At 51.2% G+C, this 27,244-nt stretch overlaps 1 protein-coding gene across 1 annotated transcript; it reads right to left on the reverse strand.

Annotated features, from left to right (window-relative positions):
• Window positions 1-2,224: 2,224 nt before the first annotated feature.
• On the reverse strand, window positions 2,225-25,863 carry TRAP1 (TNF receptor associated protein 1). The gene is made up of 18 exons (XM_039560472.1): window positions 25,782-25,863; window positions 21,087-21,254; window positions 19,942-20,024; window positions 19,406-19,546; window positions 12,205-12,276; window positions 11,403-11,563; window positions 10,453-10,562; window positions 10,195-10,268; window positions 7,769-7,924; window positions 7,331-7,451; window positions 7,137-7,206; window positions 6,828-6,975; window positions 6,131-6,316; window positions 4,956-5,094; window positions 4,414-4,499; window positions 3,766-3,911; window positions 3,332-3,404; window positions 2,225-3,056 (listed from the first exon to the last, which is right to left on the reverse strand). The coding sequence occupies exons 1-18, from the start codon at window positions 25,861-25,863 to the stop codon at window positions 2,955-2,957; spliced, it is 2,118 nt and encodes a 705-aa protein (XP_039416406.1). The 3' UTR covers window positions 2,225-2,954.
• Between the last annotated feature and the right edge of the window lie 1,381 nt (window positions 25,864-27,244).

Consider the following 27,244-nt stretch of genomic DNA (forward strand, 5'->3'; position numbering starts at 1 on the left):
ACGAGGTCTCTGGAATGTCCTTTCAAACTGGATTTCACTCCCCATAAATATTTTCTGTCTTCTGCCCTGGAGGATATAGGTTTGACTTCACAGCTGATGAGCCTGGGCAGGGCAGGAGAGGAGGCCATGCTGTTTATCACCAATGGTTTTTCAGCACACAAAGTTTAACTTGTAGAGAAAAGTGAACAACTCCCCCCCACAAAACCCCAGGAACCTAACACAAGATAAAGTCAGGCAGCCGTAAGTAAAATCCCAGAAAAAAATCAAATCCAGTAGATCAATTTTCTGCACAAAGCAGCATTGCTTACAGCTAGGAAACTATTTACCAAAGAGCCTCTGTTGCCTTTTCAGACACAGAATCATTATCCAGAGACCAGCTTTAGAGCAACTTGCCTGTGTTCCTGTCAGCACTTCAGTTTGTGTTCATCAACGTCATGCCATACATCCACCTTTTCCCACGAGAATCTGCTCTGTTAGCCAGGCATATCATCCTGCAGGTGTTTGCAAAATGAAAGGGAAAGCTGAGCCCCAGAGCTGAGGATCCAGTGGCTTAGACAAAGCAGCATGATAGAATGTGTGAGATTTGGGCCAAAGCACCCTCCTGATGTTGCTGCTGTTGCTCCTTCCTGCATCCCAGGACCACCACCACCTCTCACCATGTTTGATGGGAACAAGGACACAGGGTAGGTGTGTGCTCCAGTAACAGACATCTTATTTGCCTTTTAGTCACAAATCCCTCATGGCAAAAAAAGAGCACCTGAAGGGCTGCTGGATTCCTGGAGGATTCTCAGGATGGGGAGGTTAAAGATGTGTCAGGCAGTTCATGGCTCACTCCTAGCATGCTCTGCTTCTCACTGCAGCAAAGGTTACAAACCAGCATCCAGCCTCAGCTCAGGCATTGTATCAATGGCTGCTATTTTTAGGCACTTTGTCAGGTGTGCAGTTTGCTCACTTGCTGTGCTGCTTGCAGCACAAATCACCAAAGGTTTTAATTTCTTCCGTCTGTGTTACAATCACAGAATCATTTGGGTTGGAAAAGATCCTCAAGTCCAACCATTAATGCAGCACTAGCCCATGTCCCAAATGCCACATCCACATGTCTTTTGAATCCCTCCAGGGAGTCACCAGGATGGTGACTCCACCACTGCCCTGGGCAGCTGTGCCAGTGCCTGACCACCCTTTCAGTGAAGAAATTTTCCCAATATCCCATCTGAACCTGTCTCGGCTAGAGGCTGTTTCCTCTCATCCTGTCCCTTGTTCTCTGGGAGCAGAGCCTGACACCTCCGCCCCACCCCCGCCAGCTGCACCCTCCTGTCAGGGAGCTCTGCAGAGCCAGGAGGTCCTTCCTTAGCTGCCTTTTCTCCAGGCTGAGCCCCTTTCCCAGCTCCCTCAGCTGCTCCTGGTGCTCCAGACCCTTTCCCAGCATGGGGCTTTCCCTTCTCTGGACAAGTTGCAGCCCCTCAATGTCTGTCTTCTTGTGAGGGGCCCAGAACTGCCCCCAGGACTGGAGGTGCCTCAGCAGTGCTCAGCACAGGGGACAGTCACTGCCCTGGTCCTACTGGCCACAATGTTCCTTACAGGATGTATCACCAGCGCTGTAGGATGGAGAAGGCGGCTCCTTGATCATCTCAACACCCTCTAAACGGTCACATTTTTTTCCTTTTCTGCATCTGAATAAACATTAAATATTAGGTGATGTTAATAAAACTTCTCAAATGGTCCCCCAAGCAGCAGGACTTTCTCACTCCTCTGTGCACAGCCAGGCTTCCTGTATTAAAGAGGTGGGGGCTGTCCTGTCCAGCACAGCACCAAAAGAGTTAACCAAATCCAGTCCCAGCATCTTAATCTGGCAATTTAAAGATAAGATAAACAAATATCAGGGCTGCTCAGAGCCTCACTAAGCAGGAGAAAGGATTCTTATAAACCAGTTTACATGGTGTAAAGCAGATACACAGAGGGAATCGAGCACGGCATTTCTGTCTGAACAGCCACTGCTCCTTGATTCAAATCAAGGGCTGCATCCCATTTTCAGAGACAAAACTAACAGGGTTCATAGCTACAGATTCTCCTGCTTTCCCTCTACACTCTGTTGTTTTCACAGCCCTCTCCTGCCACCATGTCCAGTGCTTGATGCCCTGAAGAACCAAACAGCATCTGAAGAGAGATGAACCAACATCACCAGCTGGAAGACACAAAGACCATCAAAATAAAGAGGTGAGTGAAGTGGGGGAGGTGTCTGGAAAATAAGAACTGTTTATTTATCATAAATACAGATCATCTAGGTGTGCAGTTTATCCCACAGACTCTCCAGAAAGCCACACACTGGAAAGCTGCCTCCCAGTTACTTCCCTTTTTCCACAAGACCAGGATGAACTTGCTTATCCAGCAGCTCAGTGATCTTTTCTGCTACGGGATTGCACTGACATGTTCCACCAACAGTATCCGTGTGTGCCAAAGGCAGCAGCAATCTGTCTTCATGCCAGCAAACTCCTCCTGCCTGATCAGACCTGGAGGTTTCTTAACTAATTTAATTCTTCCAGTGCTTGTTCAGAGCACAAAGGTGCACAGGGAATAGGGGGAATTTGTGGATAGGGGGGTGTATTCACAGACCTAACTGGGAAGCTTGCTGCCAACATCTGTTTTGAGAAAGGCCATTTTTAGAAACAGTATGAAATGAGGCTCTTCAGGCTTGTGTCAGAAATGTGGGCACATTGTTTAAGCAACAACCTCTGGATTTTGTCCCCACTAAGAACACTGCACTTTCAACAAGCTGATGGTGTAGGATCTGATAATTACAGGTGGCTCCTCCTGTGCAAGAAGGGCTGAATGTCCCCAGCATCATCCCTGCTCTCTGCCCATGAACCTGTGCTGGACAGTGCCTGCTAGCAGCTGCTGAGAGTGGCTGTGCCTGAGGCAAGAGATCAGCACAGAGTTCATCCTTCAGTCCTTGGGGCTCAGTTCTTCTCCAGGATTCTGGTGAGAAGTTCGTTCAGCCGGTTCACCATTGGCCTGGGATCCTCATTCAGTCCTGCTGCAATCATGGCATTCTCATAAATCTGAAAAAGACAAGAAAGCACTAAGTAAGCAGCAAAGTGACCTGCCTGAGGGAGGAAGGGAATGTCACTCTCCAGGACCTGCATGCTGAGATGAAGAATGTCTTTTAGGGCACCTGCTAGGAAAACATGGACCACAAGTCCCAGAAATACCCAGGGACCACAGAAGGATGTGACTCTTGCCCACTGTAATGGTTCACCCTGTTCCCTGCCATGCATGATCTGCAAGCTGGCTCTGGGAAGGATGGTGCTGCTTCTGGAGAAGGTCTGGCTCTCACCTGGTCAAGCAACATCTGGGCCAGATCAGGCTGACTGTCCTTCAGCTCGCTGAGCTTCTTAATCAGAGTATGCCTGTAAGAGAGAGATCAACACTGAGAGTAGCTTATTTTGGACACAATGAGAAGTTTATTTCCAGAATGAGCAGCTAAGTCACAGTGGGTCACCAAAGTCAACTTCCTTGCTCCTGTTGTGGGGGCTTCTCTCTTCTCTCCCATCTGTCCCTATAAGCCCCATAGTTCCCAGAGGGTTGGACACTGTGTGGGGGGCTCATCTCCATGGTGCCACCCAGCCTCACAGATTAAGGCTCTGCAGCACCAACTGCACTTAATGGGGAGGACTCGGCTAATTGACAGCCTTACACTGCCTCCTCTCTGCCTCCACCCCCGAGAGGCTGCTGTGCCCCAGCTTTGGTGCTGGTGTTGTACCCCCTTACCCTGTGTTGATCTCCAGGGTGGGCTGCAGGAGCTGGGCTCGCTCCTCCTGGGTCTTGGCCAGCTGCTGCATGCGCAGGAAGTGGCGGGCAGCGCCCATCTCGAGCACAGTGATCATGGCAGGGTGGGTGTCCAGCCGGGTGGTCACCTGTGACACAAGCACCAGTCAGGGCTGCCATGGACAATGCACGTCTTAGAGGTGGGGAAAGTCTGAGGACTTGGAGTCTCCTCAGCACAGATCCACACCAAGCCTCCTCATGATTCATCCCCATCCCACAGGAGCTGCCTAAACCAGCAGGAAAGATGGGGGCCCAAATGGCCCCACAGTCCACAGGGTTGCAGCTGGACCCAAAGCATTCCTTGCCAATACACCTTTCTAGTCCACAAGCAAGAAAAGTCATCAGCCAGTTCTGGTAATCTGAACATCGACTGGCTTTGCTCAATACACATTGAGATGTGGTTCTTCCACTGCCACACTGACCATCCAATCCATACCATTTACACACAGGAGGCACAGAGAAGAACAACTTCCCACAGGGTCCAAAGAAAAATCTGTGGCAGCAGATCCCTAGCCACCCAACATCTTTTTTCCCTAGATTATTACCTCCGTGGATCTCCTGTACTCAGTTACCCAGACACAGAATCCCCACCTTCACTCCAGTGACTCGAGAGCCTAAGGCATTCCTCATCCACGCCATCAGATCCTCAGCCTCCTTCTCTGTCAGACGTTCTCCAGCTGGCAGGGAAAGAGGGCACATCTGAGTGTGCATCTATAGTGTGCAATGGTCAGTGAGCTGAGTTTCCACACTTCCATTTATCAGTTCTCTTGTGGGAACAGGAATGCAGCACCACTCAGCACACACCTACATATCCTCATCCCAGACTGTGCCATACCATGAGAGGGCAGGCTCATGCCCTGCCAGGGGCTGCCTGCCTCCGTCCAGGCACCAGATGTATGCATGGGGTTGAAATAAAATCATGGCAACTCCACACATGACATTCCATTTAACTTTGATCATGTGAGATGAAACAAATCTGCAAAAACTCTAAGTTGCCTCAGACCATGTGAATGGAAGGGTGGAATGCTCTTGCTTGGGAGCTGCAAGAGCAGGGGAGGAAGGTATCCCCTCTCTGGTTGCTCAGGGTAGCAGGACAGCATGCAGCAGGAGGGGCCAGGGGAGCCTCACAGTACCTGGGCGGCTCTCCTCAAACTTCTCTTCCTTATAGTGATCAACAACAATGTCTGTCTCCACAGAGATCAGCTTCTTCTTGTCAAACTCCCGGAGGTGCAAGAGTGTCAGCTCATCAAACTGCTCATAGCAGAACAGCACCTGTGCCGACAAACGGACAGTAACACATTGTTTGGGATGTAACAGCATTCCCTCCTTCCTAAGGCAGCTCCGCACCAAACAGCAGGAACATCTCACAGGAAACTCGCAGGTTCAACTCCACAGTGACTATCACTCAGGGCCTGACAAACGCTTGGAGGGATTTGTTACCACGGGTGGCAGGTCTGCAGTTGAACAAGTCCTGCTGCCCAGGGAAAGTGAGAATCAGCACTGACTCCAGTCCTGAGAAGGCCACCTGCCCACAGAGGACACCTGTAACGCCATTACAGCCCTGCACAGCAGCTCCCAGGCTCCTGCTCTGGGGTCCAGCAAAGGTAGGAAACAGAAGTAGATGTCTGCAGAAGTACTACATCATAGAATATGCTGAGTTGTAGGGGACTCATCAGGATCATTGTGTCCCAACTCCTGTCCCTGCACAGCACACCCCAACAATCCCACCCTGTACCTGAGAGCATTGTCCAAATGCTTCTTGAACTCAGACAGGCTTGGTGCTCTGACCACTTTCCTGGGGAGCCTGTCCCAGTGCCTAAAATCTCTGGGTGAAAACTTTCTCCTGATACCCAACCTAAACCTTCCCTGACTCAGCTCCAGCCATTCCCTTGGGTCCTGCCACTGGTCATGAGAGTGAAGAGATCGGTGCCTGCCCCTTGTGAGGATATTGAAGACCACAATGAGGTATCCCCTCAGTCTCCTTTTCTCCAGCTGAACAGACCAAGTGCCCTCAGCTGCTCCTCATATGGCTTCCCCTCCAGGCTCTTCACCATTCTCATGGCCCTCCTTTGGATACTCTCTAACAGCTGAATGGTTTTACTTTTACGTTGTGGTTAAGAGTGTGTGACAGGTCCCTCCTGACCTCATGCCACAGTCTGAGCAGAGGCAGAGGGGGCCAGGCAAAGGCACTGTGCTGGCAGGGCTCTATCACAGACCTTACTGCCCTGCTCAGCTCTGAGAGCCAGCCCCAACCACTGCTGCAGCAGCTCAGGGTGTTCCCCTGGCTGTGGCACCACTGCTCACCCACCTCCATGTCCTTCTTCTTCATGGCCTCGAAGTAGGGGGAGTGCTCGGCCAGGTGCCGGTTGGGGGCACACAGGTAATAGATGTTCCTGCTGCCGGCCTTCATGCGCGAGCCGTAGTCGGTCAGGCTGGTCAGCTGCCCTGCAGGCAGGGCCGACGACTCGTAACGCAGCAGCTTTGCTATGTCCTCCTGCAAGAAACGTGCTCCTGTGAGCTCAGGGCGGGGTCACTGTGCTCCACAACACCACTCCCAGCCCCATCGACTGCCTTTGTGGCATGCAGGCCTCTTGGCAGCCCTACAAAAAGGCTCAGGGGATTCCGAATCCCTCCTTTTCTGCTCCAGATATTAAGGAGGCAGTAGACTGACCTAGACAGGATGTAGGTCAAGCTCTCCTGGAAATGGGAATTCAGGCAAAAGACAACAGGAGGGGAAGGCCCTACTTTATTGCCTGTTGTAATTGACATTGCACCAGGGAGCGCTGACAACAGTGGGTACAGAGACTCTGCAGGGTCTCAAAAGAAATGGGAAGCAGCACCAGTCAGAAAGAATGAGAGTTTGGGCACTAGAGAATCCATAGATCTTGGCAGACCCAGGAACACAAGTTACAGGTGTGCGAGTTCCATGGGAAAGTCGCAGTCTCCCTCATCCCAGCTCACAGTAATTTTTCCCATCAGCTGCAGTGCTTCAAGACTCGTGGTACCTTGACATCCTGCTCTGCTATCGTGACAATCCCCTCTCTCATGAATACCCCGTACTCCTCAAAGAATTTGGCATATTTCTCAGGGTCCTTCTTGCTCTGGTCAATGAAGAACTTGATCAACCTCTTCTGCAAAACATCACGGAGCTTCCTGCAGCAGGAACAAGCCTTTTTAAAGACAGCTGCTAGAGCAAGACAAGACATTTTAGGTGAACATCTCTCTGTGCAGGGTTGTAGTGAGTCCATTGTCCCCTCTCCCTCACGGCTTTACATCTGGTCTTTGTATCTCAGTTCAGAGATAGTCTCGCTTACCTGATCAGGGCACTCTCCTGCAGCAGCTCCCTGCTGAGATTCAGGGGTATATCCTCACTGTCTACAACACCTGGAACACAGAGCAACCCTTGAACAGTGATGCAAACACGAGTGCCAGGCTCAGGAGGGCAGCCCTTGCCTCATTCCTGTGGAAGCCATTGCCCACAACCTGCTATTCCTGGTCCCACACGCACCTCTAAGGAAGCGCAGCCACTTAGGCAGGATGTCTGCAGCTTTGGTCTGGATGAGGATTTTGCGGCTGTAGAGGGCAACGCTGGAGCCCATTTCCCTACTGATGTCAAACATGGATGGCTTCTGCAGGAAAAGAGACAGGAGGTAACACCAGCACTATGCAGGGTGCCCACATCACACTGTGGTCTTCCCTACAATGCTGAACCCAACGAGAGCTGAAATCTTGGCTCTCTTCCCTAGGGACCTACCTGTGCCATCCCCCTGCTGCTGTTGTGGCTCAGTATCCCAACTACCCTGTGGCACCCAACCCCACTGCAGAGATGCCACACTGGATATTCCTCCCTGCAGCCATATCTGCCTCCTTTCCCTAAGGAGCTCTCCCATTCTCCCCTTTAGAGCAGCTGGGCAGATGTCCCACGTGCCCAAGACAGGACACGTACTTGCTCGGGCACATAGAAGATGCTGCGGATGTTGAGGGGAGCGTCGGTCTTGTAGTGCAGGACGTAGCGGGGCTTGTCGTAAGCCTGCGCTATGAAGCGGTAAAACTCCTCGTGCTGCCACTCACCGATGTCCTTGGGGTCCAGCATCCACAGAGCCTGTGGAGGAACAGGGAGAGGAGCTCCCATCAGCTCTGTGGCCTCCAGGATGCCGGAGCAGGGAAATAGAACCTTTCAAACAGACTCCTCTGCACAGCCCGGGACCAAGTGAGATGTGGCTCAGGCACATTATCACAGACTAACAAACTACTGCCTCTCATCTGGCCTTGGGCCACCCCTCAGAGGTAACTCTTGCTCTGCAACATACATAGGGCAGCTTTGTTTAGCCGAAAACAAAAGGGATTTGGCTAACCTCCATTGCCTCACACTTGCCAATGGCCAAGGGCATCCCAGGCAGATCCCACAGCTCAACTGACTGTCAGTACTGGTCAAGTTCTCAAGGCCTGACCAGCAAGCAAAGGGAAAGCAAAAGTTTAAGTGAGCCTTTTGCAACCAACCTGACTCTCTGATGGAGGTCACTGTCTCAGCATAAAAAGCTTGTGAAGCAGCTCCTGCACTGCCTGTTTTCTGCTGATTTGTTCTGGAGCAGCTTGGGAGATGCTTTGTGAACCACTGCAGGGTCACTGCTCCAGCACTATTTTCTGCATCAACACATGGACTGAAGCCATGAGCTCTAGCTTCCACCTGCTGCCACTCTAACCCCCCAGTGCTTTCTGGAGCATTCAGCCCATGCTCACAGAATGTTTCAGTTTTCAGTACCCCAACAAAAGACTCTCATCTAGCAAAGATGTGGGACTCAGCTCAGAACTGTGTGTTTCCAGCTGGGTGCTGGAAACATCTGCCCATCTCAGTCACTGCCTCCTTTGCCACTCAAGCCCTAATGAGTGACTGGAGTGATTTCTGGGGACAACACAAAACATCCAGCCCACCCTCAGAGCCCAAGGGTTTCAGGTCCCTGAAATCCTTAAGAATTCCTCTGCCTCAGAGTCTTGCCCCACAGGTGGCTTCCCATCATTTCCAGCACACACAAGTGTCCTGGAGGGTTTGCAGGATCACAGGTAGGATTATGGACTCACTGGGAGCTAAGGTGTTTTACAGTAGCTATGTTAGGGAAAATGCTGCATTCTCAGGGGCTCACTTGTAGCTAACAGTTATCCCAGTCAGACCAGAAAAGCCCCAGCTCCATGCTGTGAGCATTCAGGAGCTCATCTAGGAGAAAGCCCACCAGGGAACCAGCTGTGGCTCTGTTTGCAGCGAACTGATGCTGATGTGTGGAAAAACACAGAGCCAAAATCCTGGATAAAGAAAAGGCATGAAATGGGAGCGTAATGAGAATAAAGCTGTTGCTGTAACCCAAGGGAAAACAGACTTTCTGTTAAGAAGATAAAAGTCCATGACTCTATTAAGGGCATTTCACCCCTTGCTCTACTACTGCTCTTCTCCAGGGAGCCTGTTCTATTGATTGTCAGGTAGAGAGAGCAAACAGCTGTCTAAAGCTATTTCTGGTTTTGTAATTTAAGGGGCACAGCTAGAAAGCCTTTGGAACAGAAACACTATTATGCAGGAATCCAAATAAATAATCAGTGACTAATAACACCAATTACGGAACCTTAGATAAATTAACATGGTAAAATGTTTAAGTACAGTCTTGAAAGTCTGTGCAGTCAGTGCCACATTCCAGGAAACAAAAAAGCCACACACATGCTCTCTACCTGCTCTCTTAGGTGAGAAAGCTTTAAACATTCAGAAGATGAGACGCTGGAGGAAAATTATTCATAGATTTCTGTTTTAAAGGGAATTAATTTCTCCCAAGTGATGCCTGCAATCGGGCCAAGAACATCTGAGTAAAATGGATCTGGCTGCAGTATAATGTCAGTGGTCAGAAAATGCCAGCATCAAGCAGTGCTTAGCTAGGAGCTGGGAATAAATCAGGCAGTGAGCTGAGCTGCTAAAAAACCCCAACCACTCCCTGACACTGGCTATTCTGTGTGAAGGACATAAAGAACTGCAGTGAGAGGTGTCAGCACACCAGCAATATGAGCAATCCCTACAGAACTAACATGTCATGTGGCTTCAACAGAATAAGCATTATAAAGCACTGAAATAACAATTCAGGATAAGGGAAGATACAGATCTTGCTGATCTCCAAGAATTTTCCACAGTAAGTGCAAACAAGCTGTTGCAGGTATGACTTCTGCTGGATTGTCTCCTTTTGTTCTAATTAACTGATCACTACAAGGTCTGTGATATCCTGGACAATCCTCCTCTGATTTCCACAGACAGCAGCAGCTTTATGCTGTTTCCTGTCTCCAGTGGAGGATTACAGTGGTTCATCTCCATGACTGACCTGCCTGCGGACTCCACCTCACCTGTAATGTGTTAATTCTTCTCCCATTGAGGTACAGGGGGAAGCTGATGAAGTTGCTGTATTTTGTCACCACCTCTGGAATGGAAAGAAGACACAGAAGGGTCACCTTTGTGGAAACAACATAGCAAGAACTCCCTCAGTAACAGCAGGTGAAAGAAGTTGCAGGAGAGGAAAAAACCTGTAAATTCACCTCCCACCCATGAGCACCAACAGACTTCACAGAGCCTCAGGGCTAACAGCATTCCCCTCCTCTACTCACCCTTGACTCGGTCTTCATTTGCAAACTCTTTGCACTCTTCTTTGAGGTGTATAATAATCTTAGTCCCAGCTCTGACCCCAGATGCTTCTGCAATCTCAAACATTCCTGAACTAGGATTAGAAACAAACTCTATGTCAGTTTGTGCCTCAGGTACACCCACAGTAGGACAGAGAAATGGTTTGTTAAACTAAGAGCGCACACAACACTTCAAGGCCAAGAGGAAAAGGCAAAAAAGTCTTGAATGCCTGAATGCTCCTTGTGCCTCTGAGAAACCCCAAAAAACATGTGGCTGTTTTCCCTACAGAGACTCCAGACCCAGGACACACTGCTCTGCAAAGACACTAGCTACTGAAAACCCAAAACCAGTCTTGTGTCTCAGTTTTCTCAAGAGTTTAAATAATGTAGTAAATTCTTTATTCTGAGGAAATTTTAAGGGGATGCTGAGCTTGTCACCCTCAGAAGCTCCAATTTCAACATGTCCATCAGCCCACAGCTTTGCCATCACAGATGTTTGCAACTTCAAGTAAAAAGCCAAGGATGAGCACACAGATGTGACCCACAGAGGAGATGTGCCTGCAGACCACAGTGCTGCACAAGCTCTGCTCTCTGTGGGTGCCTCGAGCCAAACCTCAGAGGATGATTAGACCAAAGAGGTTCGATTTGTCCCTGTGGTGTGGGGCCCCCTAAGCTGACTGCCTGCCAGCAGGGACGGAATAGGAGAGGCAGGTACTCTGTCCACAGCATGCCTGCTCTGACAAAGCAACTCTGTCCTTAAGAGTTTCCACACTGGCACATTTGGCCATGCTTTGTCACTGTGTATAACTCGAGCAAGACCTAAACCAGATAGCCAGGTCCTGAAAGAATACACAAGCCCTGTCTTTGCACAGCTTTCAGGCCACACGTGGTCTGGACACAGCCCCCCATGCTGCCACCCCACTCTGCAGCCTCACCCATCAGATGACCAGTGGTAGCCTGGGCTGCCCGGCTCTGCTGACTGTGAGAACACCTCCACTTTATCAGCCACCATGAAGGCTGAATAGAAACCCACTCCAAACTGGCCGATGATTTTACTGCTGGCTTCAGCTTGGCTCTGCAGAGCTTCTAGAAAAGCCTGGAGGAACAAAGGAGACGCAAACCATCAGACAGTGACTTTAGGTATTGCTGGAGGTTGTGATCAAGCCCCAGCTGGGCTCCTCAGGCACTGCAGCCTGGCAGTCCAGCACCCTCACCCCATGCTCCTGCATCAGTGCTCTGAGGAAGGTTCCCAAGGAAAAGGGTTTCTCCACAGGGACTGCACCTCTGGAAAAGGGGAGCACTGCTTGGAGAAGTAAAAAGAAGACAAGCGAGGGCTCGGTCAATGAGGAGCAGGAAACCTTAAAATGGTGTCCCCAGAGATGAAAAAAATCATACACATGTACAACACCTTGCTGTGGGAACAGAGCTGCTGCTCCCCTGGACACGGGGTAAATGCCAAGTGGGTGGGCAGGAAGGCATTTGGAGTGAGGGCAGGGGGCAGAGCAGTGCTACATGCAGGGCCCATCAGCACTGCCTGGGCTCCCTGGGCCTCCCACAGCACAGCAGAGACCACTGAGAGCCAGAAGGCAGGTTTCACCTTCCAAGAGGGGTGTAATTTCACAGCTGGGCTGGGGGCCAAGGGACAAAACAGAATGAAAAACTACTGGGAGAACAAAAGTGGTTGTAATTGGAGAGAAGTTTTCTAAAGGAGGGAGAAAGGTCCTCATCCCAAGTTACCTTTGAGCCTGATCGAGCAATGGTACCAAGGTTAGAAACCAGCTCCTCCTGGGTCATCCCAATACCTGTGTCCTGAAAAGAAACAGCAATTGCAGCTGAAATATCAGTAGGGAATCATTGCTCCAGCAAACAGCACCTGAGCAACTTCTGCCGCCAACTCCCACTCTCTCCTTCCCCTTTGAGTAGTAAATCCAACAGCAGACCTCCAGATGTGGCTCCATCTGCCCATGGCCAGGAGCACAGATTCAAGGGGCACAGAGCTCCAGGGGCAGCCACAGCTGCCTACAAACCACCAGAAAGCTCAGAGACTCTGGCCATTTCTCAAGGAAAGACAAAACCATGCCAGGACAGGCTGGATTCTACATCCCTCTAAAAAGCACAGGATGGCAGTGCAGGAATGAGATGTCAACCCAGCCATGGCGCCATAGTGCCAGATGTCACGCACAGGGACACCCTTCATTCCTGAACTAGTCTGAGGGGGAGTTGAGGAGCAGTGAGAAGCAGACTGTCTGCAATCTGCAGATGTGGAACCGAGGCACTAACACTGGGAATCAGCAGCAGAGCAGTGAATCCCTTAACTCTCAGGTAATGGCAGACCCTTGTCTGCAAGCACATGAACTGATCGCCATCTGCTCTGCCTTTTCCCCCTTCCTCTCCCCCTCACCCTGTGCTCCATGATGTGTGTATGAAGCTGTCAGTGTCCAGGAGAGCTGATTCCCATGGGAACAGACTAATCCTAGCCAAAACACAATGCACCGGCTACACTTTGTGGTGCTCTGTCCAAGCTTCAGAGGCACACAGCTCCTTGTCATCCCCAGGTTATTCCAGAATTGCACTGCTGCATGCAGATAAACATCTCCCTGCTGCTCACACATCTCAGGCAGCAAAGCCTGCAGCAGCACCACCCAGAAAAGGCTGCGGTAAGTCTTAAACCTGGCTGCAACTTCAATTTGCATGACACCCCAAGGCAACAAGGATAACAGTAAACCCCAGCCAGAAATGACCATCCTCTTACACAGGACCCCAGCAAAAATCTTTCCCATTCTGTTGTCCAATGTGTTTTCAGACTTGCTCCACACACATTTTCCACAGGAGCAAAGGGCAGGCTACTGCCCTCCAGGATGCCACTTCTAAGACAGAAGTGACATTCCCCCTCCCAAATCCCAGCAGCTTCTCTACCTGACACAAGCATCCCAAGAAGCCACTGTTCCATGTTCTCTGAGCTACTCTCTGAGGTGAAAATTAGCCAAGTGAGATGTGATTCTCATTCCTGTGAGGGATTCAGCTCTACCTGAGTACCTGTGAGTACAGTTATAGCAGCTGACAGCAGCTGGCACATCCGGAGTGGGCTCACACATTCCCAGTGCCTTAGCAGGGGTGGGATTTGGTGTGCAAGGTCAGCAAAATCAGCTGCAGCAGAGCTGGCAGCTGCTAGGTGGCTTGGAGGTGAGGTGCCAGAGTGACCTCTGCAACCCATGGAGCATTTACTGGGCTTATTTCTACCAAAGTAAGTTGATGTCAGTATGTATTTCTTAATGTAGCATTTGACTCTACTGAAGGATTGAACTGTTCAGCTTGTGAGGTGCCATGTGGGTAAGACATTTTCCTGCACCCCCACAAGTCACGGCACAGCAATACCTTTCCCTTGGTTAAATACAGTAAGGCCAGTCAGCCCACTTGGCTGCAAAGAGGGATGATGCCCAGTAAGATCTCAACAGCAAGAGATCAAAAGCCAAGAAAAATAAACAGCGTATGGCAAAATCTCAGGAATCTGACATGGTCCCGTCCCCCAGGGAAGAAAAAGCCAGAAAGAACAGTTTTCGGCATCTGGTTCAGTTTTTGTTCATGCCAGACCCTGAACAGAACTCTGATCCACTTCTATTTATAGCACAGCATGTCATTCCCAAATTCCAGTGTGTTAAAAAAAATACATCCTTACCCCATAAATTTACTTGGCTATTGAATTCCTAATGCCCTGCCAAACTTACTGCAAAATGCTTAATGACAGTTCCTGGAGGCTACTTTGATGAGGGTGAATCTCATGAACAAAGAAAGCAGGGCTCAGAACAGCTGGGATGCTGAGAGGGAGAGCGGAAAGCGAAGATCCTGGCAAAGCAGACATTCCCTACTGCAGGAAAACACCTGGGTGGATTAGGATGAAGACAGCATTATGATTCAACCCACCCTTGCCATGTCCACATTTCCTGCAGCTGCTCTTTGGCTCCCTTCACCACATGGAGCTGCTCGGGGGAACGGGAATAAAGCAGCAGCGGAGGAAAGATGAGAGCTGAGCTCTGCAGAGCAGGAACTCTGCAGTCTTGGGAAGCAGCTGAACCTGCCCGTGAGCAGCCCACCTGAGGCTGGGCCCACACAAGTGCTGGCAGCTCCAGCTCCATGAAATCCAAAGAAGGAGCTGGTGGAACTTCTCCTGCCCTTCTCACACCGCTCCATGCTGCTCCAGCTGCTGCTAGGCTGCTGGGCGTCTTCACCAGGAACCACCATGGCACCACAAAACCCCTGCAAACACCTTCTACCCACCACCATCCAGTCCTTGCTCCACCAGCAACGTTAGAACTTTTCTTCCCCTTTTAGCCCTCCCTTCAGCCTGCAAGAAAAGCTTTATCAGGCTGACCACAGCCACAGCAGAGCTATTTGTAACAGCACAAAGCAAATTTTATGTGGGGCTCCTCAAATGACAAAATGTGAGGGATATACTCAGAGTTCCATGTGCCAAATGTTTCTGCACAGCTTAGAGAGACCAAGACACAGAGTTCAGTGTGCTGACCCTTCATTAGCTGAAGGTTAATTACAGAAGACTTGCTGTTACTCAGCAGAACCACCACCTCCTCACCTGGGTGAATTTCTCTTCTGGTACTTCTCAGGGTGCAGAGTAAAAATCCTCCCCCAAACCATCCCCTATACAAGACAACACAGAGGCTGCAGACCTTCCGGCCATGAAGGGCTGGTGGGCACAAGTGTTGAACTAAACTCATTAACATTTACCCCAAAGAGACATCAGCTGAACTTTGTTTTTAGCACCTTTTTTATGTGTGGAGACCTCCCAGGTACCAAAGCTGCTGCTGACCTGCACCTTTGTGCCTCCTGTGCCCTTTGTTCTAACCCTGTGGTGAGGGTGCTGGATGTTTGCAGAGACCTGCTGTGTAAAGATTAGTTTAGCTTTGCTCATTACCTGAGTCCAATTTAAAGTATTGCAGAGCTTCCTCACACCTAACAGCCCATTAACCAGCCATTAACTGCTGCCTCTGCCATGACTGCATCGGAAGGAATGCTCCCAGTTAGAGATACCTGGCTGAGATATTGTGTCTTTCGCTTTGCTTTGTTGCAAAACAAACACTTAAAACATTTATTTCAGTGTAAAACCTCAACGGGGCATCGGAAGAACACTGACTATATTATAAAGACATGCTGCTTTCACCAACTGATAAGGTAATAAAATCCCAAAATGTCTGATTAGCACATGTGCCCACTGTTATTTAAATACTTGATTAAAGACTTAAAATTCACAAGATCAGGACGGCAGCTACACTAGAGCAACATTCTGGTTTAGAATCATTAAAGCATCTGCAGCAGCAGCAACCAGCAGATGAAAAGCCAGAATAAAACTGATGCCTGTGAACACGAGGTAATCTCGGCCTAGTACATGGAACTTGTCCAAAGCAGAGAGCCTGAGCTTCCCTTTGCAAAACCACAGGCTCGGCCTCCACCCATCCAGGTCTAAATACCCGCTGTCCAGAAAAGTACTGCCTTTCATCCACTTTGAATTTCCCATTTTTATACAGGATATGCTTTTATTCTGCCATGAAGAGAACTAAAAGATTGTGCACTTCCTTCCTTGGGCCACAGGTTATTTGAGATGTGTTTATATTTCTGGGTCCTGGGCTTATTTGTTAAAGATGATGCAATCACTGGAAGCTGTAGCCCATCCCTGCAATCTGTGGCACATTTCTGTAGGCTTAATTCCACCTAAAACTTGCTGAAGTACAGCCTGATTTACCCCTCTATCTCCACCTGTCCATCTCCTGCTTCCTCAAGCCCAAGCGACACACGGATGCTGCAGTGCAGGTCACCCTCTCTGCTGCAGCCTGGTCACACAGGGGAGGGGGACCTGCTCCCTACCTGCCCTAAGCTTTGTGGGACACAAGGGTGCATCTGCACTGAACTGCTACAGCTCAAACAGCCCAGTCCTTACTTGGAGCCCCGGGACAGCCCAGTCCTTGTTACAGGCTGTTTGTAACTGGTGAGGCAGGAGAGATCTGCTCAGCGATACAGGGAGCTGTTGCAAGGAGGAGTGGTGTTTGCAGTCATTTTAACTCCTCCCAAACACAGCAAACTGGTGATTTTGTGGCTTCACAGACACTGATTTTGGATGACGGCAACAGAGAGATGAAAGCCCAACAAAAGGAACTGAGCAGCCCAAGCTCTGGCAGCAACTACGCTCCTTTCCCATGCTAGAACAGCAAGCACACTCCCTCCCCCAGCAGCAGCAGCCATCAGCTCTGTAAACATTTCAAACCATTTCCTCCAAACTGTCCTAGCCCTAAATTAAGCACCAGCAAGGAGCAGGGCTGCAGCCCTGAGCTCATGCATCACCACCAGGCACAGCAGCACGGCAGAACTGCACAGCTTCAACACCACCACAGCACAGCCAAGTGCCTGTCACCTGCCTGTCACCTTGTGCAGGTGCTGAAAGTGAGCTCTGTGCTCACAGGGCCTTGGGGTCTGTAAGAGGCTCTCTGTTCCCACCTCAAAGGGTCCAAAACCACGTCAGTAAAGCCTCAGCACGCGGAACTGCAGAGCTCTGCAGAGCTGCTCTCACTGGAAACACACCCCTCACATTTTCAAATGGATTTTCTTAAGAGCTCTGACCTTGCAGGCTGTGGCTGTCCTAGAAACACAAGGCAGTTTTCAAAGGGATGGAGGAAATGGTGGAATTTGCTAAAACAACAGGACTTTGGTGAAGGAAGCGAGGTGGTGGAATTCAGTCAACATGCTCCTCTTACACATGCAATGCTTAGGTGGAATATTCCTGAATGGGGACATCCTATCAGAATTCTGAGTCTTGCTGTGCTTATGACTGGAATTAAATCCTGGCAGAGAGCAAGCAGAACTGCTGTCACTGAACAGAGATGAGTATAGTCCTATACTAGATCTACATAATCCCCCAGGAACGTGCCTGTAATTGCCATCACACATTACACACCTGCCTTTTCTCAGCTCAGTGAGACACAGAGATGCTACAGGGCTTGGAAGAAGAGGGGAGAGATTCAGCAGATCCAGGGGCACAGAGCAGCATGAAGATCTGAGAAGAAGGATCCAGGAGTCAGAGTGAGACAACGGGACCTTTCTAGGAGTAAAAAAGGGGTGACCATTGCTACAGGTCATGTATGAGGGACCTGCTGCCTCTTTTTTGGTAGGTCCTAGTGGGTACAGAAAACAAAACAGTGGCTAAGGGACAGATCCATCTCTGCCTCAATCACTGCAGCAAGCTTTCTTTCACCTTTGCATTCCTGAAAGGCAGAGAAATGCTCTGAATGATGCTTGTTCACAGTAATCATCATATGCAGTTTGCTTCTTCAAGAAGTTATAAATAACCCCCTGACTGGAGGTAAGGAGCTTTTGGCACTCTGGAGAAGGCAAAGCTATTAAAGAGATTGGAGCAGCACTGTTCTCGCTGCTCCCCACAGCCCAGGACTGCTGCAGTTAAAAGCTTCCTAGTTAAGACTCATTTAATGGCATTAGAGAGGCACTGGCAGCCAGGCAGGGGGTTATAAAAAGCCCAATCCCTAAACCATCTAACTGGGATGGCATCAGAGGCACCCTGCAAGGTGGGCAAGCAGCTCTCCAACCAAACTGCCAAAGAAGGGGACAGCTTCCACAGGGACAGGGCATGAGTGGTAACAACGTCTTGATGGAGTCAGATGCTTCGTGTCCACTACAATCTCAAAAGCCAAAGATGAGAGAAAGGCAGGAATGACCCCGGCCTGGGGCTAAGTGAGGGCTCCTTGAATAATCGGTGTTACACAGGAGTCAGAAAACTGCAACAGTGTGACAGGAATAGCAAAGCCCCTGCACCATGGTTTGAGAATCTCTGCTTGGTGATTGTGTTGCCCACTGACAAGCACTAACTTCCCCATGGCAACTGCAGCACTTGTTCTGCAGAGGAACAGAAATATAAAATAACTACGCAGCCTCCAACAGCCCCCTGTGCTTTTGTCCCACGTCAAAAATACCAGCCTGTGTGCTCTGCCTGTGCTACATCTCCCCTGGACCTGCCACGGTCACTCAGTGCTGCCTGCTTCCTCCTCCTCCTTCTCCTCTGCTCTCCTGAGAATGTCCACAGCTACACTCATGGCTGACACAGCTCCACGAGGAAAATGACCAGTTTGCCTTCTTAACGTTAGGAACTTTGCCAAGAAAACACCACAACTGAGGCTCAGCCTCCCACCCTGGACAAGAGTCACAAGCAAGGTCCAAGTACAGAGAGAAGCTCTGTAGAAGCTCCACTTCCCTCCCCACGCTGAGGCCCACAGGTGCCTGCTCCTACAGACTGTCTCCCTCCCAATCATTTTGTCACCAGCAGGGACAACCAAAACGTGGGCACAGGGAAGTGCTGTGCTACTGCCCAAATCTACAGTCCCACCTGTGTCTGAGGGCAGAACCTCAGCATCAGCTGGACTCAACCTGTCCTGGAGCAGGTGGAGATAGAGACAGGCAGCAATGGGAAGTTCTTCTCACCACCCTGGTATCTCCCCTCTCACACAGGGGGAGAGAAGGTCTGCAAGCAACCAGGTAACCTCTCAGACTTAAGGAGGTACAGGAAAACCTCCCCAAAGGTCAGGAGGAAACCAAATTCACAACTTACCCATGAGTGAGAAACATGCACTACCTGGGAAATGCACTAGGCAGGGGTACTGAGAGAAAAGCTACTGGTAGTTCCCAATAGGGAAAGAAGGAGCAGCAAATTTTCCTATGGCTACAAGTGGGGAGCAGATACATTGCTGGTTTCTCATCAAATCCTCAGGTTACAGCCTCATGAACCAGAGCCCAGCTGAGGACAGAACATTCTTTGGGCAGGCTTGGGGACTCTGCTGCTGCTCAGCTTCCATTGAATCTTCACAGGACAAAGGCCAGTGATGAGAGCAGCAGGGACTAACCTTCTCCTGTTACCTAAGGGAGTTACCTGGATAGTGATGGTTCCCTTTCCGCTGTCTGTCTGCAGATGGATCTCCAGCTCTGGCAAGGCCTTGCCTTCTGTCATCAGCCGGTGACGCAGCTTCTCCAGGGCATCGCTGCCATTGGAGATCAGCTCCCGGATAAACACCTGGGGACGAGACACAACCTGACACTGCAGCCTGGCCTTGTCCCTGCACAGCACTCCCAGAGACCTGGGAGCTCAATGGCTCCCACAAACTAACTCCCAGCTCCCCAAACTGTGTTTCCCCATTATGTGCCAGGAGAACAGTTTGTCCAAACTCAGTGGGAAACTGCAGACGCTCAAGGCTCACAGAGTCATTTAGCTATACCTACAAATTGTTTCAAAAACCCATTTTCAAGGTGTCTTAAGAAAACATCAGTCAAGAAAGCCTGACATGAAGGCTCAGGACTTGCCGGGAACTGAACAGTTTTTCTCCCAGCTCAACCATTTTGGATGTATCCCTTGACAGAGATGGGGATTTGCCAACAGAAAGTCTCCCAGCAAGTTGTGGGGTCTCTTACCTCCTTCTCTGAGTACAGGGAACGGGCAACAATGTCCAGCAGTTTCTTTGTTTCAGCTTGGAATTCATGTTTAGAGGCTGCACCTGGAATAAAGGTTAGGGGTGGGGTTATTCAGTTTGGAGGAGAGAGCTCAGGGAGCACTTAGAGCCCTGTCCAGTGCCTACAGGGCATCCAGGAGAGCTGGAGAGGGACTTTGGACAAGGGGGAATGGCTTCCCACTGCCAGAAGGCAGAGATAGATGGGATATTGGGAAGGAATTGTTCCCTGGGAGGATGGGGAGGCCCTCACAGGTTGCCCAGAGAAGCTGTGGCTGCCCCTGGATCCCTGGCAGTGTCCAAGGCCAAGTTGGATGAGCACATCCATACAGCCACCCCTGCAGGTAGGGAGCTGTGCCCAGAAATAAATCCTCAGAAATAAAACTACAAAACATCTCAGCTGAAAGACCACCCTTGGCCTTTTAAAAATAGCAAGAGGCATCAGAGAACTCTGGGAAAACATAGGGAAGAGCCACAGGTCCCACATCACCTCCGCTATGCCTTGCTGGTGAGGATGTACATTCTCCAGGGATGGGGTGAAGCTGGAGTGTGGGCAGCCAGCACATCAACCCCACCACAGACTTCACAGCCTGGCAGTCTCAAAAATGCCTCCCAGAAAAACCATGGAGGCACAGAGTTAAGATGTTGTTTCTGTGCTAGAATAACTCATTGCTTAGACTGCTTTAGAGCACCTCTCCCTGAAGTTGTGCAAAGCAATTTATTCTAACTAAAGGGCTGACACCAGGGCTCTCATCACACCTCCACGATCCACAGCAATGACCTGGCCAGGCACAGTTTGCTTCTGGGACAGAAAATTCTTTTCAGCCAGTTCTAGTGCCTGTGGAGCCTCCACACATACACATGACCATCAACTGCCTGGCTAAGCCCATGGATGCAGTCTTGATGTCCTTGTTTCTCAGTAAAGGCTGTTCTGACCTCCATCCCCAGTTTTTGGGAGGTGATAGTGCAACACAGATTCAAAGGACGTGGTGACCAATACCTGCACTTCCTCCAGAGGCAGTAGCACTGCTGAGGAGGGCTCACCTGCACCACACCTTGTCCCTGGTGCACCCCAAGAGTGTCCCCAAAACCATCTGTGCCCAGGCCCACCTTTCACGTTCTCTGTGTTGCTGATGATGGTGTGCAGGGGCTCTTCCTCCTTGCTCTCTGCTGTCTGCGTGCTGTACATCCGGGCAGCAGGAATGCTGGAGGCAGGAATGTTGTACTGGAGGCTCCAGCGGTGGAGTATTTGTCTTTGCAGACATGCTGCTCCTTTTGCTAAAGACACAAGTGAAGATATTTCAATACACATCACAAGTTCAGCACCAACAGGAGAACTCCTTAGAGGTCCCACCTAGGCAATCCCATGGGAGTTACACTGTCTGAACAGTTCTCTCACAATCCAACACCCACCATTCCCCTCCAGAATTGCCTTCACTGCATAAAAAGGGCAAGTTGCTAATTTGGCTCTTCTGAATTAAAATTTTATCCAGAAGATGACAATTAGCAGCTTTCCCACAGAATTAACCAGTGAGGAAGAGGCAGTCTGCAGCTTTCCCTGCTATTATCTGGCTAAGCTGAAGACAACTCCTACATCACTGCCTGTGAAAATACAGATTGGCAATAAGTACTTGGCCATTGACTGTCCAAGTACAGGCATTACATCCCCCAACAAAGCTGGGTCCAGGGCAAGCAGCACCTGCAGCAGCAGCAGCAAGGCCACCAGTCACAAAATCAGCGGGGAAAATGAGACCAGTCAGGAAATGGCACAAGCCGCCTTAAGGTCAGGGATTCCCAATTCTCCTCCTTTCATTATGCCCAGGTGAAGTCAACAGTCTTCTCTCTGTTGGGGGATGAATCAAAGCCAAACCTGGTCACAAAAAGACCATTTGCAGCACTCTGGAGCTCTGTTCAAAGCCTATTCCTTGGAGTGATTTCTGAATTGTTGGGAGAATGTCCTGTGCCAGAGCAGGATCCCAGAGGGTGCGGATCTGACCCTGAAGCTGCCCTGGGGACGGCGGTATCTTGGCCTCCCCCAGTCCTACAATGAACATAAACAGACTGGACTGATCTAGGAAGCTGAGGAGGGACCAGGACAGCCTGGGCAGAGCCAGGAGAACATGGACAAGCAGCAGAAGGGGCTGGACACAGTGACAAGCTCAGGTTTTTCTCTGTGCCTGCTGGCTGTTTCATCCAGCAAGGGAAGGGGGCAAACCCTACATCTGACATTTCAAGGAGTCCTTTTTTGAGATGACTGGGTACAAAAACACCCAAAGACTGAACCAAAACCCATTAGTATGGTGAAAGTCCCAAAGCACAGGTGTGAACTCCTTGGAAACAGCTTCCATGGCCATGCTCTGCCCTCCAGGCCAGCAGACATGCTGGGAGAGCTCGGCTCCCTCCTGAACCTTCCTCCACCTTGCCACAGCCCTCGAGTGAACTCAGCATTCCAACCCTTTTACCAATATCCCTCATCCTCTGGCTCACCTTGGGAGGCCTCAGGCTCACTTCACAAGTGCTCTGCAAACCCCCTGCCACCCACAGCAGGTCCTACAGTCAGTGAGGTCATCAAGAACAGGTCTTGCTGCTCTAGACCATCATGCTGGGCTCTCACTTGGTCCAGACCAGGTGAACATGAACCCCTGAGCTTTAACAGCACTTCTGTCTCCTGCATCTCATCCTCAAGAGCTGACAGAAGAGGCTGTCAGTCCTTGTTCTTCCTCCTCCTCCTCACAGAAAGCTTTGAATCAAGATCCACTTCTCCAGCCAGAAGCTTGAATGACTCCCCAGTCATTCTGCCCTTAAAGAAAAGAGCCCACAAATAGTTTTAAATGCATCTGAACACCTCCCACACACATAACTGTGCTCTCTGCGTCACAAACAGCTCTGCCGCATTATCACAGGACATGTTCTGGAACTTCCATTCCACTGCCTGTGCTGGGATCATCTGGGAAAGTGGCAAGGAAAACAACCCAGGTGAATGAGGTGGAAAGCAGCAGAGCACTCACTGTCCAGCCCCTCAAGCTTCAGAGGGGAAGGGCCTGCAGCCCAGAGTTTATATATTTTATTTATGTATTTACATATTTTATGCTCGGTGCTGTAGGATACTGCATTGTATGTAAGCACACACATGCATTTCCCAAACAACAGAAATAAAAGAGGGAATTTTTCTCCCTCCCTGACTCCAGGATCCAAAAAAGACACAGATCAGCAGCAGCTTAAAACCTTAAGGTCACTTCTATCATCAGATGTCCAGGCAGCAAAGCCCCAGAGCCACCACACAGGTCAGGCCCCAGCCCATGAACACCAGCTGACACTAGAAACTACAGCTATTTATAATTTTATTTCTGGCTATTTATAACTGTTGATGTATTCACATTTTTTGCCTCCCTACCTCTAAAGCACAGTAATAAATCACCAGCCATCAATTCGGAAGTTACTTTTGGATTTGTGCAATGTTTGGTCTTATCATCCTTAATTAACAGCCTGTCCCATGGCAGGGAGAGACACAGCTCATTAAATACAAGCTGCAGCATCTTCAGCCCATTTGCCTCTTGAGAGTCCTTGCCTGGAGCAAGGGAGCAGAAAAGGCTCCCAGCTATTCTGGGTATAAAACCACAATTATCAGCACACAAGAGCTATTGAGAAGCACCTGCTGAGGTAACGGGTTATGTGGTACTCATAATGAGCCCAAGAAACAAATTCCTAAGCCCAGGCGACACAGAAGGAATGGCTCTTGCCCCAGATAAGCACTGTGATGTTTTGGGGCAAATCAGGCCTTTTGATATAGTGTTAAATCAAATGTGGAGCTTTACCACAGCCCACACCCCTTCCTATTCCCATCACTGCTCCACCTGCACTATGAGAGATGGAGAAAGCCACAGTACTCCCCGAATTCCACTTCTCTGTGATCCCAGAGAAGTGGGAATGGCCACAGACCTGCCTCGCACACGGGCAAGACAAGGCACAGCAAAGACAAGGACCCTCGGGGGCTCCTTTCCATCCAGACACCAGGAAGTCTCAGTGGTCCCCAAACCAGCCCCCAGGAAACACACACAGCCTTTTCTGGAAAAACCACTGCAGTGAGCAGAGCTGAGCACAAGTCAGAGATTTAGGGTGGGAAATCCTGCACAAAGCAGTTTGTGGCTCAAAACAAAAGAGAAGAATTTGGGTCAGCAGGAATTACCATACCAGCTCCAGGCCGGGCAGCTGGGAGCCCGGGGAAGCTCCTTCGGGGAAGAGCTCTAGCAATTAACACTCCCAGCTCAGATCTCAGTGCACAAAAGGGCTCCCTAGCTGGGCACCAGATCCCTGAGAACGTGGGGAGAAGGGATTCCCGACCTGCTCACACCAACACATCTCCTGAAATGCTCTGCACCAGCTTCAGCCCCCGGAATTGTGAGAGCCGAGAGGAAACACTGCCAGCTCTGCCCATGAGGGAAGGGACCGCTGCCCCTGCAGCCTGGATCCAACCGAAAGGAAAACACCCACTGCCCCTCCCTCTCTACCCCCACCCCACCCAGCTTCTCCTCACTATTTTTTCCCTGAGGGACCTGAATGACAGGTTAAGGAGTAAAACCCTGGCTCTGCTGGAGTATGCCTAACCCACCAGAGGCAGCAGCTTTGTTCCCAGACATGGATGCTAACAAGCCTCTGGGGATTTCTGTGGAGGAAAAGCTGGATTGCCCAGAAACACCAAAGTGGCACTCTGTGACACAATAAATCTGACAACCCGACCCTGAATGTGACCCTATTTGTCACACAATTTCCTCTGTCACATTCTCTCTTCGTAACCCGCAGGGAAACCACAGACCACACTAACAACACACAGATCTGTCAATTAGGGGCCACACAACAGATAAGGAAACAGGGAGCACAGCACGGGCTGCTGGCAGAAGACAGGAAGGAAACTCCTCACCATGCTTCGCTTCATGGCAACTCATAGGCACATTTCCAGCCCACGAGGGCCTTGATAAGGGAGCACATCCCACAACTGAGGCCTCAGAATTTGGATTTTCTTAGCACTCACTCCTGTCAGCTGTCTGAGGTGAAACTTCAAGTGCATCCCTGGGAAATGCAAACTCTTCAGGCTCATCTGTGAAGTCCCCTGGTACTGATATGGCCAGAGAACAGCAAGGCTGCTGCCTTCTGCTCTCATGCAAGTACCTGGGCTGTGCACCCTGTGTGAGCAGGGACATGCACCGGGATATGATACATGATCTGAACATGCTGTACAGCCTATATGAGCCAGCAGAAACCTCTGCATGTCCTATACGCCTCATATAGGCCAGGAGATGAGCTGGGAGTGCTGTATGAGCCAGGACATCACCGTGGATGTGTTGTATACCCCTGCACGAGGCAGGACATGAACCTCACCATGCTACATGATCTGAGCATGCTGTACACCCTGTATGAGATAGGACATGACCCTGGACCCGCTGGGTGCCCTGAACGTGCTCTCTGTCCGACACGAGCCCGCGCTCTTGCCTCTACAAGCCCATAATAATTCGCCCCTCCCCAGGAAGCAGCGCTGGGCGTTCTCGGGTCAGTTCAGCGGGCGCTCTGCGCGCTGCTCCCGCGCTGCCGGGCCGGCGCCCGTTCCGCCTCTGCCGAGCGGCCACGGCCGGCACCAGCCGAGAGCGACGGGGCGCTGCCTGTGGGACACGGAGCCTCCGCACCTCCAGAGGACGCACAAGGCCAAGCGCGACTCCGGGCAGGCGCGGCCGTCCGGACCGAGCCATGGAGGTCCGGCCGCCCCCTCAGCCCGGGGGCCCGCACCCCTCACGGCCGCCCGTCCCCCCTCACCTGCGGGCGGGCGCAGCCCGGGCGCGGCCCCGGAGCGCCGCAGGGCCGCGAGGAGACACCGCCCGCCCCGCGCCGCCGCCATGCCCGCTGCCCTCCCGCGGCGCCTGGTGATGACGTCACGGGGCGGGGGCGCGCGGAGTCCCCCACGCGCGGGCTGTGCGTGGCGCGCGCGCGGTGACGTCACGCTGCCCCTCAGCCCGCGCGCGCTGGTTTCCTCAGGGCTCCTCCTGAGCCCCCTCCCGGCCCGGGCCGAGCCTCCTCACGGCTCCCGACCGACTGTCTTCACGGGGCGCCCCGCCTGGGTCCCCTCCCGGCCCGGGCCGAGCCTCCTCACGGCTCCCGACCGACTGTCTTCACGGGGCGCCCCGCCTGGGTCCCCTCCCGGCCCGGGCCGAGCCTCCTCACGGCACGTGCTCGGTTCCCTCACGGCCCTGCCTGGGTCCCCTCACAGGGGCGTTTCCAGGGCTTTGCCAGGAGGTCGGACGCCAAGCCCAGGACACCGTTTCCAAACCGCTCCTGTTTTGATGGTTAAAATCCCGTTCGTGTTTTTGAGGACTTGTTAGGAAAGGGAGTCACACACAGGTTACAAACCCACTTTCCTCTCCCTGTGGAGACACCCCTGCGGGTGTCTCACAGTGAATGACCTCAGGAGCCCATTCCACGGGATAGGCTGCGGCAGCAGCTCGGCAATCGGAGCTGGCAGAGCTCGGTGCACAGTGGCTCTCCCAGTTTCCCCACGGAGGGGGCTGAGGGCCGAGGAAAGGCTGTGCCGGGCTGGGAGCAGTCCTCCGGAAGCCCCTGTGTGCTACACCTTGGCCGGGCACCCTGCTCGACTCTGGGCCAATTGCTTAACATCTCATTGTGGCATTTGTCTGAAAACTCCTCATCTCCCGGGGCTGTTTGAGCGTAGATCATCGAGATCTACGGGGCTGAGGTACTGGAGAAAGGCTTTAGACGGGATACGGGTGAGCGAGGAAATGTACCACTCTGTCGAGACCCGAACTTGGAATGTGCGTGAGAGCAGAGCCTCTCGATGAACACCACCACAGCCAAAAATAAAAGATGGAGCAGGTCTCTTTCGGTAAGCTCTAACCACTTCCAGACTGAGGAGCTTTCAGGAGGGAACCGTGCCCACCGAACAGAGCCAGCTTTGTAACCCCAAGCCCCGGGGAGCTCGCTGGAAAGCTCCGTGTGCAATTCACTCGTGCTTGCAGCTGATCTTTTGGGACTACGCCGATCCGAGTGCTGTTTTGGAGGTTCACATCTAAGGTTTGTGAGGCACTCGACGTTATGGATTAGGTGCAACAAACCCAGCACGAGCTTTTGCATCACTCCGACACCCTTCTGCTGGCTGCATTTCCACCTGGAACCAACTCCAGCCCTTCATCGAGATTCCCTGTGCTACAGCCAAAACCAAAATGACTTCTGAGCCAGTTGCAAACGCTTCCCTCTTGCTGTGCTCA

Source organism: Corvus cornix, chromosome 14, assembly GCF_000738735.6.
Source record: "Corvus cornix cornix isolate S_Up_H32 chromosome 14, ASM73873v5, whole genome shotgun sequence".
Lineage (NCBI taxonomy): Eukaryota > Metazoa > Chordata > Aves > Passeriformes > Corvidae > Corvus > Corvus cornix.

Coding starts and splice junctions, on each gene's coding strand:
- TRAP1 (XM_039560472.1), bottom strand. CDS start 25,863: ATGGCGGCGGCGCGGGGCGGGCGGTGTCTCCTCGCGGCCCTGCGGCGC. Junction 6,976..7,136: donor CAGGAGAGTGCCCTGATCAG/GTAAGCGAGACT, acceptor TTCCTGCTGCAG/GAAGCTCCGTGATGTTTTGC. Junction 5,095..6,130: donor TGAAGAAGAAGGACATGGAG/GTGGGTGAGCAG, acceptor TTGTCGGCACAG/GTGCTGTTCTGCTATGAGCA.